Raw genomic sequence first — 14,838 nt, forward strand, 5'->3', positions numbered from 1 at the left:
TCAGTGTTGTAGTAAAATATTTTATTGAAAAGTGCATTTTGCTGTGCTAAGCTGTGTATTTGTACAGGTTTTGAAAGGCACTCATTTGACATATTTTTTATCAATTGTTAATTGACAAGAATATAGCAGCTAATATACAACATACAGTACAATCATTTAGTTTAAAATAACTTCGTCTGTGCAATACAGAGTAGATTGAATGACCTTAAAAAAAACGCATAAATACAAATTTCATTATGAAAGCAGTAGATTTCCACTACCTGGCCAAAAAATGTCACACACTCTAATATTACATTAAACCACCTTTGGCTTTGATTATAGTGTGCAATATGGTTGCCAGGTCATGTTTAAAAAATTATTCCTTTTGCTCCCAGAGCCCTTATACAATTTCTAATTTAGTACAGTCAGGTTGCAAGTTGAACTTTATTGTGCTGCACAACGTTGCTGAGCCTAGACCTGACCAAGTGAAGCAACACCAGATGATAACACTTCTTCCAGAGGCTTGTACAGTGGCCACAAAGCATAATCGGTTCATCACTTTAGCCACTTCCTTTTTCTTTTTTCCTTATTAATTTAAAAACGAGTCTTAAACTTAAACCAGTGGTTTCTTATAGTCACACAGCTGTTTAGTCCATGTGAGTTATCAACACAACACTTTTAATTTGACTGTTAAATATGGCGGTGATTCACACGGTTGGATTTTTATGATTCAACTTCACCAAGCCGGCACGGTGGTGTAGGTGTTTAGCACTGTCACCTTGCACCTCCAGGGTCCGGGTTCGATTCCCAGCCAGGTTCGATTCCTGTCTCTGTGTGCATGGAGTTTGCAAGTTCTCCCTGTGTTTGGTGGGTTTCCTCCAGGTACTCCGGTTCCCTCCCACTTTCCAATGACATGAAGGTTAATTGATGTTCCCAAATTGCACGTAGTGTGTGAATGGGTGTGTGAGTGTGTGTATGTGTGTGTGCCCTGCGATGGATTGGCACCCTGTCCAGGGTGTACCCTGCCTCATGCCCATAGGCTCCAGGTCCAGGATAAAGCGGTATAGAAGATGAGAGTGAGTGAGTGAACTTCACCAAGCATTTAAGTGAGCTGCTATCATGGCCAAAATGTTTTTCTTTTTTCATTTTTTTCACAAAGTTTATAATCCAGCACTATACTGTAATTACAGGTTTTAATAATGTTTTGGACAGTTTTTAACCCAATTCCATTACTTTTACCAATCTCCTTAGTTATTTTCTTTGTTTGATGCAGACCCTTATGAAACCGTGACTTCTTTTTGCCAGTGTATGCCTTTTTTTCTTTTTCTTTCTTTTGTCTTTCTGCTAAAAATATTCCACATTTATTAAATGATCTGAATGGTTCCACAAGTTCTGTTATCTCCCTGTGGATTTGCTATAAACTGTATTTAATGAACCCCAAACAGCATTCTGATTACTTTCCTGGCCTTTGCACCTCTATGAAGGTCAGTATGCCAAAAGTGCTTCAGATAATTAAATTCCTCTGCATAAAAAATGTGTAAAATATCTAGATCTTAGAAGCAATGAAACAGATAACAAGAAGCTTGAGTCCTATGTGGCAAAGTGGCATCTAGTTTAAATGGAGGGCAGAAAAAGAGCTTCACTCAGACATGGTATTCAGGTCAGCAGGATCACATGGATTAATCTCTGATACCACTCGATGAGTGTAGAAATTATACTGCACCCAGCTGGGTTCTGAAGAAAATAAGAAAATAAAACATGGACTAAGTAAGAAAAGATGTAATGCATGTTCAGATTTATATTTATATGTATGTGTGTTGGTGTGTTTCTTCTAACCAACATAGCAGCGTGGTGCAGGGAGCAGTCCATCAAAACAGGTCTCTGTAGATGTGAAACTGCAATGCTTTTGTGGATGCTTGCAAAAGAATGTTACATTCTCGCCGTGGGTTACCTTCCTGTCGGTCAGTTCATAGGGCCAGCTCTTAACCCCGCCCACTATCACTCTGCTACGCTGTACAGGGACTGAACAATGGGCTAAATAGCAGAGAAGACAAGTAGAGAAAATGGCACACATCGAATACATAACAGTTTAGTAAGTATAAAACACAATGCAGAGTGGAAAGTCATACCACACAGTTTTGTTTTTAACAACAGCAAATCCTAAAGGGTTTTATTACATTTATACCAAAGCAATTTGCCTAAAATAAAGTTTTCTATTTATTAATTTATTAATCTATTTGTTTTCTATTTTATTAAAGTTTTCTATTTATTAATAAGGGATTTTGGATTCAGACTTATGTTAAATTCAAGTATAGCTTTTTTTTTTCAGAGGCAATTTGGAATGATGTTAAAACAGTTACTAGGAAGGCAAAGTAAAAAAAAAAACATATAGTTAAAAGTTTGAGTGGTGTTATAGACCAGAACAGCCCAGGGACTTTTAACTATGTTTTTTTTTTACTTTGCCTTCCTAGTAATTGTTTTTACGTCATTCCAATTTGCCTTTGAACCATCTATGCTGTTTTGTTTATAGCTAATGCTAATGTTGTTTATAGCTAATGTGAGCTACAAAGCTAACTAGAATTTAACATGAGTCTGAATCCAAAATCCCTCTCCAGCCCCTGTTCAATGGTCTACTACTTGGTATGTGGAACAAGGGATTATACACCTTACATAGTGCACCAGCTTCCCATTTTACTCTATTTGGGATCTAACTCTGAAACCCGGAAATTAGCTTGTAGTTGCCTTTCGTCCAATCAAAATCCTTGTTCAGAACTAACTGTTATATAAGATATTTTATACTTGTGATGGGTCTTCCCTTACCTCGGCAGGAAGGTGCTGTGCTCCACGTGCCATCTAACTGACAAGTAACTTCATTAGGCCCATCCATTAGAAAAGACTTTTTGCAAAGGTAATAGATGGCATCGCCCAAGTTATATTCAGTTTTTTGTACGGCCACTAAGCGGCCGTGATTGACTTCCTGTGGCGGTGGACAAAACATCCCTATAGGACAAATAAACACATATAAACAATTGACTGTATGTTTGTCATTGCCTAGAAATGCATAATACTCTTTAACGCACAGAGATAACAATAAATAAATAAATAAATAAATAAATACATTGAAAAAAGAAACCTTAAAATCACAGTTAACTCACTAAGGTTTCACTTATGGGTGATCCCACAATTGGGGTACTCTCAGATGGATAATTAACTTTAAGTCTATAAATTGGTCCTAATTCATCGTGGCTTAGTGGTTAGCACTGTCGTCTTGCAGCTCCAGGGTCTGGGTTTGATTCTCGCATCGTGGTCTGTGTGCATGGAGTTTGCATGTTCTTCCTGTGCTTAGTGGGTTGCTCTGGTTTAACCCTACAGTCCAAAGACATGCAGATAAGGGTAATTGGCGTTCCCAATTTGCCTGTTACTGTGTAAATGGGCTGTGTACATTTTGGCAAATAAATGGAAATAAACACAATGGGTACTGCAGTCTCTAGTTGGACGACAGAGGTTTCTAGATGAATGGATGGATGGATGGATGGATAAAAGTATAGAGGAAAAATATTGAGAAATCCTTTTTTTTCCCCCTGATCTTCAGGAAAGTCACATGATGTAACTTCCTGTTAAATATTGAAGGTTTTCCACAGGGGAGGAATGTATTCAGGTTACAGAACGGAGTGGATGTTGTAAGATTACCTGCATTTGGAATCTCATTTACCTTTACTTTACACACATTTGTATATGTAATGAACAAATTCCACCCGAATCGTGGAATCAGCCATGTGAGCTCTTGTAAAATGCAGCAGTTGTTATATTCTTTATATCCTGCAGATGGCAAGCAAGGATTTTGAAACACACAAAAAGTTGGATGTTCAAATTGATCCAGCAGAGGCCAGTATAGTATTCTCTACTCAAAGAGTAAAATCCTACCTACACAGCCTTCCTTCCTTCCCATGTCTCACTCCATCTCTAACAATCTAACATCTTTTACTAATTTGTATCTTACTCAAAAATAGGCGAATACAAGTTCGGATGTGTGCATGCACAATCAAACACACAGCGCTCAGTGCTAAGACGTTTGGTTGATCTCTTCCTTATTTTTCATGCACATCTTCGCCAACCTGTTTACCACCTGACATTCCTGCTGGGTAATTTTTTAAAAGTGGAACCTGTCTGATCTTTAACAAACGTCTCCACAAGTACTTTCACACATACACACATTGCATCCTTACGTTGACAGATGGGGTGCGGGTAACGCCACGTCTGGTCCTTGTGACAAACATTTTCACTGTTTCCTACTAGCACAGATCTGCAGGAATGAAAGGATGAGGAAGTGTGAGGAAAAGTGAATAGGCTGTGCATTGCTGCATTTGTGTTTCTTTGTTTATCTGTCAGGCTGTCTCTCACCCGGGGGTACACTGGTACTGTACGGTGGAACCTACAGCAGCACTGCCATGAATTAACAGCAACTCATTATCGGGCAAAGGGCAAGACAATTTAGATTCAGGCTCTGTTTCAGCAGTTTTACCTAAGAAAAAAGAGAAAAGTAGAGATAGATCATAATTCGTGGGCTGTGTAAGTACAATTTAACCCTCAACAAGAGCAGATTAAATAAATTATTATTTTACGGACAGAGGAAGCTAGTAACAAATGTCTTCTAATCAGATTATTTGGGACTTTGTAGAACCAAAAAAGCATAATTTCTATTGGAAAAAAACATGCCATCACGGACTTGGAGGGGAAATAAAAGCAGAAATAAATAGTAATGAATTATGTATTAAAAGATAGATTATGAGCAGAGTCGCCTATTTTCAGTTTGTAATAGTTTGCCAACTCATTTTCATTTTGGCAACAATGAGATATAATCATGACATAATACACTGCTCAGCCATAATAATCTTCTTGTCTAGCTATTGATAGAGATAATATTTTTTTTTTCGCTCTTGCATCTGATACCATGAGTAATCATCTCTGGATATGGCTGTGCTCCATTACTGTCTTCATCAACAATCCTCTCATCATTTCCTGATATGGGAATCCCTGTCACTCTCAGAGGTCTTTCTAATACTTAATTAGTTCAAGTACAGAACACTAGGTGTCCCTTTAGGACGTGAGTCACCGTCGGTGTAGACGCCAGAAGCAAAACAACCCAGTTCTTTTCAAAACAGTGAGACGTTTTTTTAATGAAATCATCTAATTTAGGATGTTTCTTTTGCTGTTTTGCATAAATTATATCTGCATCTTAAAAAAAAAACTTCACAACAGGGGTTTGACTAAAAGTACTCTTATTCAATAACTTAGTGAACCAGTATAAGAATGTATTTATTGATGAGGACCTTAGAGCACTTCTGTAAGTCACTCTTAATAAGCGTGACTGCCATATGCAGTAAATATAAATAGAAATGCATCTTAATGTTCACGCCTTGGAATTTAATCTTAAGACATTGTGCAAATAACAACTGTTTTTATATAACCTTTAAGAAATATTTTCTTGTCACACACATCACATACTACTGTATATACAGTATTTAGTGTTATAAATGTATAAAGGCCTGACAGCTGATGTACCTGTATTATTATTATTATTATTATTATTATTAATAATAATAATAATAATAATAATAATAATATTAATATTCAGGTCTTTTATTTAACTATACTGGGCTTGTAGCACAGTGAGAGTTCAGTGTGATTGTAAAATCACTCACCGACTATACCACTTTATCCTGGGTATACTTTATACAGGTCTTGGGGAGCCTGGAGCCTATCCCAGGAGACTTAGGGTATGAGGCGGAGTACACCCTGGACAGAGTGCCAATCCATAGTGGGGCAGGCATGCAAACAAACATTCACACACTATGGGCAATTTGGGAAATTAGCCTAATCTGCATGTCTTTGGACAGTGGAAAGAAACCTTCATGCACACAGACCCAGTGTGGGAATCGAACCCTTGTCCCTGGAGATACAATTTTCTGAGCAAAATGCCAAACAAATTACTACATTTCACTCAGTTAACCCCTTAAACTTCATTACCAGGTCTACTCGCATAGTTGCCTACATTTGCTCAATGATTCATAGCATTATCCAATACCCGTTATCCTGTGCAGGGTCACAGGGGTCTAAAGCCTACCCATTGCAGGGCACACACACTCACACATTCATACACTACAGGCAATTTGGGAATTCCAGTCAGCCTGCACTGCATGTCTTTGGATTGTGCAAGGGTACTCGTGCGGAAAACCCACCAAGAACAGGGAGAACATGCAAATTCAATACAAAGCACCAGAGGTGAGATTCAAACCCTCAACACTGGAGTGATAACCACTAAGTCACCATGCCACCTAATTGAATTCGAGGCTTATGGTAAAGAAGATCAATATTTAATCCAGAGCTTGAGGGGTTAACCAATGAATCGACTCAAGCTGGAATGGAAAGCTACTGCGGATTTATTAAAAAATATTTTATTTTAGATTCTACACGTTTCTCTTCCGCTCCTACTTTAGTTTAGTTTTGGTGGACATTCATAAAAACAAATGAATATTCATGTGTATTTATTGACAGATTCTTTTTTTAACACAGTATTATGGAATAGTTTATCCATTTATAACTGTGTTGGTAGTTCTGCACCGAAAGCAATAACACCAGTGCAGCACATTAGACCCTGAAGACCTTATTAAAGCAGATACTTACAGTATTGACCTATTATGGGGAAGAAAAAAAAAAACAGATTTTAATCACTGAGTATGAAGCGTCTACCTCGATGCACAAACAATGCTGATTGTAACGCCAGAGGACATAAAGGATTGCAGAAGGACTTGTGTTGACGGACGGGAAGATGGATGAATGAGTGGGTGGGTGGGTAGGTGGAAGGGAGGACAGATGAATAGTGTACAGCTTCACAGCGATCCATCTGGAATGATCTGTTCACACATTCACTTGACTCATATCTGGCAAACTCTAACATGCGTGGGTGATTCGCTGGTGAAGAGAGAGGAAATCTAACACATTTACAATGTTGGCATGTGTGTGGATTCTCTGCTCTGTCATGTCACTGAGCTGCAGGTGCTGTCGTAGGAATGCTCTCAAAACGCCCACACCTCCTCTCTGCCTGCCGCTTTAGTCCTGGAAATATCTCTCAGCGTACTGTGTGTGTGTGTGTGTGTATGTGTGTGTATGTGTGTGGGCTCCCCAGCAGGCAGGTCAAGCTCATACAGCTCTCACTAGACTCTTGTACTTTAATGCTAGAGAGCTTCGCACAAAGCATAGTGCACCTGTCTTTGTATGTGAGAGAGACAAAGGAAAGGAGATAGGAAGATGATGTTATGTTTATTTGGGCTTGTTTTATTCCCTGGATTGTAAATTGATAAATTAGTTTCATGCGCACTTATTGGGCGGCAGTGTTGGTGAGCAATATCTAAAAAGTAAAGATATTTCTACTTCGACAGTAATGTAGAAAACACACTTACGGTTACAGTTAACTGGCGAATTTCAGCACTGGTCCCTCAGTCTCAGCCCCTTTGTGCCCTTATCGAATCAGGACCTACTGTATGGAATCGACCACCTTCGTTGAACTAAGAACTTGAGATGAACTTTTCCCAGTTAGCTTTTTCTCAGATTATATAATCTTATTTTATTTCGCCTTGTTTTATACTCGCCATTGAGTGATTGACAGTTCTGTGGGTTGAACTGCCTCGTTGATAAGCGAGGTCAGGCTAAAATGGCCAGACTGGTTCAAGCTGCCAGAAAGGATTGCAGTAATTGATGAGCAGAAAAGCATCTCAGCATGCACAAACTCTTCAAACCTGGAGGGCTACAACAGCAAAAGACCACATCGGAATCGACTTCTGCCAGCCAAGGATAGGAATCCGAGGACACAGACTCAATGAAACTAGACAGTTGAACATTAGAAATAAATCAGCTGTCTTTTTTCCCAGGCTTCAGCTGTCCTGTTTCAGTGAGGCTGTGCCCATGATAGCCTCAGATGCTCGTTCTTTTGTTGTTTTAGCCTATCCACCTCCAGGTCCTGAACTGCTTTTCTGCTCAGCATGAGTTGCAAAGAGTGATCATTTGATGGATCAGAGACCTCCTGTCCAGCTCAGAACTGTCTAGTTCTCTGATCTCTTTCATCAATACTGCTTTTCCACCCACAGGATTGTTGCTCTGCGATGAACTGGCCCCCCGTCCAGTGTTTAGTGCCCCGAGTTCCCTGAATCGTCTCCAGGCCTCCTGTGACCCCGTACGTAATAAATGGTATAGAGAATGAGTGAGAGAGAGAGAACTGTTGTTCACTTAATGTTTTTTTATTTTCTCACAGTTTCAGAGATTTTCAACCCAGCCAACCCAGTACTATGCTAAAGTCTCATGAATCACTTGGCTTTTTAGTTTAGTGCGGCTGCCCCGGGCTGATTAAATAACTGCAAGAATGTGCAAGTGCAGAAGTAGACATATATAGAGCGAATACTGTGCTTTCAGCTTCACTTTTTTTCATCATTAAACATGTAAGTTACAACATGCCTGCCTGATGTTTTAAGGATTTGGTTATGAAAAGAATTGTGATGTCTGTTATATGTTTACAATAATTTTTGTCAAACACTTTGATTTTATAAAGATTATCCATAACTTTAGTTTCCATGCAATATTGTATTATCTAATGTGTTTGTTTTTTTTATGTTTTTTCCTACCTGTACACACAGGCTCATCACCACTCCATTGTCGGTCACCTTGGCACCGGCGAAGTGTAATATCCCGGCCATCGGCCATGGCGTAACCAGGATGACAGCGCACCTCCATAAGAGAAGAGAAAGAAGGAGATGAAGAGAGGAGAGTCACATTGAAGTGCCCACTGTCGGGAAGAGGCCACGGACACGTCCGACCTGTAGTAACAGTTTAAGAGTTACAATACATTCCGTGTTTATACTTCATTAAAGAGTTTAATATATATATAGGACATGCTGTAGGTTAATCGTGAATCATACAAAGACATGTAGGAATGTTGACGTAAACACTAATCATGATCGTCTTCATATGAAGATTTACAATTACAAGCATTGCTTAGGTGTTATTGACGTGTTGTAAGATTCTGACCCGGTGCCACGCAGCTGAGTCCACACGACCCATCGCATAAACACTGCCGCTTGTTGCCACAATCATCGTCTTGCTGGCACTTTTTAGGGCATGTTCTTCTCCCCTCTTTACCCAGAATCCTTTCTGGGCAGTGCTCGGTCACCTCTGTTACATCATGGAAGAAATGATATACAGGAGTTGTTAAATAAGGGTTTCGGTTAGGTTTTCAAATAATTTGTGTAATGTATTTTGTATTTTTGAAAAGTCCTTAAATAGGCTTGACAACTTGAAAAACTTTACCAGCTAACGGATCTACAGTATCATTCAATCATTTGTTTTCTGTTCCGCTTATCCTGGAAACATGGAGGCTATACCAGAAGACTTCATGCACAAGGCGGGCTACACCCTGGACAGGGTGCCAATCCACACACACACACACACACACACACACACACTCAATCACACACACTCAATCACACACTCAATCACACACTACAGGCAATATGGGAATGTAAATAAGCCTAATCTGCATGTCGTTTAAACTCACCGAGCACGGAGAGATCATGCAAACTCCACGCACACAGACCTGAGGCGGGACTTGAACCACAGACCCTGGAGGTGCGGGGCAAGAGCCACGCCTTTCTACCACCTCTGATTTATTATATAGATATTTAATCATTTGTATTTTTATCCCCAAAAAAAATAAAAAATTACAGCTTACTTGTCACCATACAGTGCACTCATGTTATACAACAGCGTTGTTGATGTTTTTGTGCCATCTACAAGGCAAATGACAAGTTCATATTAATGTGCTCATTTATGTTTGTTATTTCGATATTAACAGATTATACAGAGATGTGTCATTTGTACACTCCATGTAAACAGCTCTTTTTAAACATAGTGATGTTTTTTCTGTGAAGTTTTATTTAAAGCCGTCCCTTTCTGAAACAGGAAACTGCTGTGGTACATGGGGAGTAAGGTCATGCTTCACATCACACCACCCCATTATTTTCCTATTAGAGCATATTCCATTGTGTTTAATTCATGTACAGAAACGCTATGTGTTGGTTAATGTTAACAGTGAGCATCTACACCAATAAATGCTCTTCTCTTACACTCTTAGATCGTTCAAAGGTGACGTAGTCAAGTAAAGTTTACTTAAAGCACTTTAAAAAATGTGACCAAAATGCTTTACAACATTTTAAAAGAAAAGGAATAAAACATACAACACATAAAAGACAACAATAAAATAATGCAAAGAAATAAATATGGAATTATCGTCTCAACCAGGTGTGAAAGCCATTGGGAAAGATGGGGTTTATGGCTAGACTTAAGGTTAGTCATAATGCAGTCCTAATGTGTAGGGGTAGACCGTTCTATAATATAAGTCCTTTAAGCTTGTGTCTGGACGTTGATGAAACCAAGAGCATATGATCGGAGGAGCCCTAGAGGGTATGTTAGGGAGTGAGAGCTCAGGAAGGTACAAGGGCACTAAGACATCACCTTAAAATCAATCCTTTATCAAAGTGGGTAATAAGATATACCACGAGATGCTTAGTTAGCTTCTTACTAATAATAACGTTTAACTCTGTGTTTAAAGAAATAGCCCAAAGTGTCATTAAGGCATAGCCAGTGGTTCCTTTTAAAAAATAAGCATGAAAGTTTACAAGTAGTATATTTCCTATAGCCTACTGTATATTTGCTATATTTCTTCTTATTATTCTGGTTATGTAAACAAGCCAGGCTCATGGTTATTGATCAGCAGGTCAGGGGTTCAAACTTAAGCACTGCCAAGCCACCACAGTTGGTCCCCTGAGCGAAGCTCCTTAACCCTCTCTGCTCCAGGGGTGCCACATCACAGCTGTATAAAGATGAGCTGTATCTCTGACCCCAACTCCCCAACAACTATACAAATAAAATAATTTGACTGTGCTGTAATGCATATGTGGAAAATAAAATAAAAAGGTAAAAAATATATATACTAATAATAATAATAATAATAATAATAATAAATAAAATAAAATAAAATAAAATAAAATAGAACGAAGCTTCTTCTTTACTGTTGGGCTGCACTGTATATATAGTCTGAATAATGTTGTGCACATTTAAATGTCATAATTTACAGCTAAAAAAAATAAGTCAGCACTAATGGGGTACATGAAGATTTTTTCACAGTTGGATCTGTGCAAATAAATAAATTAATTAATTAAGAACCCATGTTTTTTTGCATCGTGCAAGGGGGAAAGTGCTCAAGGGGCTTTTATCTATTGCAAATGTTATATTATTTTTTATTATATTGCATTTACATATGTAGTTTTTACAGATGGTATGAGACAGGGATATATGGAGTAAACACTCCAGAAATTTGAATAAATCAGATACTTATGTAATATTACTGTGCCTACAGGTAATAGCTGCATTCTCTCTCTCTCTCTCTCTCTCTCACACAGACACACACACACACACACACACACACACACACATACTCTGCACACTTTCATAAACCTCACTCTCACTCACTCATCATTTCTCTAAGGTTTTAAACCTTTTCCAGCAGACTAGAGGCACAAGGTTTGCCTTGCACAACCCGTGCTGCCCATTTTGTAAACATATAGAGTATTGTCACACAATTAAATTGCCAGTATTGATTTAATGCTTTTACAGTTCTTTTGTGTCCACATAGTTATTCCTATATAAACACTATATGATGTCTAATTGCCAGTGGCGATTTTGTTGTGTATATGCTGATTAAAATGAGAATGTAGGAAAACGTAAAAATAATAATAATAATTAATTATCAAACAACATCAGCCTTTATTTTGGAGAATCTGATCATGTATATGGAAACTGATTTAAAATGATTAGTGCTCTCCAGTCAGATCAGGATAGTCTCAAAATCTTTCCAAGATCAGGATAATTGTCATAAAAATCTATTTTATGTAACTAGTCTGACTCACCAGGTCTGACCTTGTGCTTTGACACCAGTCTTTTAACACAGCTGGTATATGCCAAGAATATAGAACTTCACTGTTCGTTAATGTAAATGTGCTTAACTTTATGGTCTAAAGGGAGCAATAAAGTGCTGCTGTTAAGTGGGTTTGGGAATAATGGTTTGTCCATAGGGTTCTACTGGTGGAAGTTTAATGTTGTTACATATACACAGTCTTAATTTTGCATTTGGTGCATATTACTTGGTAAAATGAAAACTTTACCAATAAACACATTATGTATATCTGCACCTATCTTATGGAATTCCAATTTGGTTCAAGGCAAAGTGAGAGAAGGGGAAAAAAGGTAGGAGAAAAGGTTTTCAATGAGGTTCCAGCAGCGCCACTAATCAAGGCACGCTTCCTAAATTCCTGAATGACTACAGTACTGTAAATGTACACAGACTCAGTACAGAGACTCGGAATTGTATCTAATATCAATTTTTAAAAAATCCATAAATTTGCATTTAATCATTCATTCCCAAAGCAATTATATGTTTATAAAGTAATAAACCTTCTACATTTTAAAACACTTGACATAATAATGCATGTTAATTCTGTCTTTGTCTTCCTGTCTTCCGTTCTCTTTCACATGCACACAGTGGCCACTCACCTGATTGCAGGGACAGGCTGCTGAGCGCCCACACACAGAGCAGAAGGAGCAGCTGAGCCGTCTCCATCGTTCCCTGCTGTTCACAGGAAATCTTATGACGGAGTAAAGGACAAAACTGGGCTATAAAGATGTGGTGGAGGGATGGTAGGAGGGGGTATTTCGGTGGGGTGATAGAGAGGGCGGAGTGGAGCAGAGGGTACATGCAGGGAAATACACATACATCTGGTTTGTGTTTTAAAGACTTGCCAAAATACCCCTGTTAAAGGACCTTTCACCCAATTCCATTAATGCCTACTGAGTACAGTCACCCACAAGTTCACACACACACACATGCAGAGAAAGATGCACAGAAACTCTTACCTCTGTGCAGACATGCACCTCATATTCTATCTATCTATCTATCTATCTATCTATCTATCTATCTATCTATCTATCTATCTCTCTATCTATCTTTCTTTCTCTTCTCTTTGTTCCACAGACCACACAATTACAAAGTGTGATAACTGTCTCACACTCTTAATAAAACCATTTAATATAAAACAACCAACTGGTGACCTTAAAGGAAAATTGATAGTGTTAACTGCTCAAATGTACATCTTTTTCTTTTTTTATCGCCCTTTTGATGAACGTCACACCTACTCAGACTCTTCCTTCGAGTCACTTCCCAGCTCACATGCTTGCAAATATTTGTATTTGTCCCAGTTCCTGGAACTACTGTTCTTTGGATGACATAGAAGGCTATATTCTTAATCAATATTAATCCATTTAGTTTAAGAAGCAAAGCCATAAGGACAATAACCTTACCATCAGCTTTGTCTGTCCTAACTACTTTTGTCCCCTAGTCCTTGATTGAGTTTTTAAAGGTATTTCGTCCTGTCTGTATCTGTAAGTCTGATGGGGAAATGGATGATAGATTATCATACTGAAGAGGAACACAAAGCTCTCTCTGGAATCACTGGCACTTAATAAAAAACAATTGTTAAAATGGCCATGTCAGTGTTTTTTTTATCAGCTTTAATCTCTTGTAGTAATACAAGAGATATTTCCTTGACCCAAAAGAAAAAAAAAACACAAAGGATTTATTATTTTAAGTATTTATAAAAAAAATAAATAAAAAAAAACATTTTTATACCCAAGCATTTTGGACACCTGATGATTTGTGCTTGTTAAACACCTCATTCTTCAGATTTTGTTCCCATTTTGCTATTATAATAAACCACACGTTTCTAGAAGAGCCTTCTACTAATTCTTGGAGCATGGCAGTGGGAATTTGTGCTCATTCTGCCACAAAGTGTATTAGAGAGCTCAGGCATTGATGGTGAACTAGAACGCCTATGTTGCAGTCTCCATTCCAGTTCATCCCAAAGATATTCAGTGGGGTTGAGGTCAGGGTTCTCTGCAGGACACTTAGTACTTCTTCTATTTAGTTTTACAGACACTTGCAGATTTTAAAATGACAAATTACACAAGCAAAAACTAAACAAGGGATTATTGACCTTTGGCCAAATCAGGCTATAAAAATATTTAAAATTATACGATCATGTAAATAAGGATTTGGACAGTGATTGCAGCGATTAAAGTAGACGATCAACTTTAATTCAAGGGGTTTCACAAAAAATTTAACCTTAATCATTGATGAATTACGGCTATTATATTACAAAGTCCCTTCATTTTCACAGACTTAAAAGTAAATCTAACATAATTTGGAATATTTTTTATATATTTTTTAATGTGATTTTTTTTGTGTGTGTGTGTTATATATGTAAGTCTGGAACCCATGAACATTACCATGGTGAGCTTCCTACCTTGAGCTGCTTGGCCATGCCTTTACTGCAGCTGCATTCAAATTGTTCCTTGTTTTTTTCTACTTTCAGTCTTGTCTTCAGTAAATAAAAGGCCTGCTCGATTTGGTTGAGGTCAGGTGACTGACTCTTCCCCTTAAGAACATTTAATTTCTTTGCTTTGGGTTGCTTTTGTGTCAGATTTGTTTCATTATCCTTTTGTACCGTGTACATTAGTAGCTCCTTATAAGTTTTACAGCACTTGACTAAATCTGAGCAGACTGTTCTATATGCTTTAGAAATTCGTCCTGCTGCTTCTATCAGCAGTCTAATAATCAATAAACACCAGCGACCCAGTTACACTGACAGCCATACATGCCCATGCCATTACATTGGCTTCACCCTGTTTGATCGATGATGT

General features: G+C 38.1%; 1 protein-coding gene across 2 annotated transcripts; it reads right to left on the reverse strand.

The window, feature by feature from the left end:
- Positions 1-12,720, reverse strand: ntd5 (ntl-dependent gene 5). Of its 2 annotated transcripts, XM_053495425.1 has the most exons (8): positions 12,637-12,720; positions 9,058-9,201; positions 8,655-8,846; positions 4,381-4,501; positions 4,206-4,282; positions 2,800-2,979; positions 1,816-2,013; positions 1-1,713 (listed from the first exon to the last, which is right to left on the reverse strand). In XM_053495425.1, exons 1-8 carry the CDS (start codon positions 12,701-12,703, stop codon positions 1,619-1,621), a joined length of 1,074 nt encoding a protein of 357 aa, XP_053351400.1. In that variant the 5' UTR covers positions 12,704-12,720; the 3' UTR covers positions 1-1,618. The 2 variants fall into 2 exon arrangements, with proteins under 2 accessions (XP_053351400.1, XP_053351401.1); XM_053495426.1 differs by lacking the exons at positions 4,206-4,282; positions 4,381-4,501.
- Positions 12,721-14,838: the final 2,118 nt, after the last annotated feature.

The sequence above is a fragment of the Clarias gariepinus genome, chromosome 4 (assembly GCF_024256425.1).
Source record: "Clarias gariepinus isolate MV-2021 ecotype Netherlands chromosome 4, CGAR_prim_01v2, whole genome shotgun sequence".
In the NCBI taxonomy this organism is placed as follows: Eukaryota; Metazoa; Chordata; class Actinopteri; order Siluriformes; family Clariidae; genus Clarias; species Clarias gariepinus.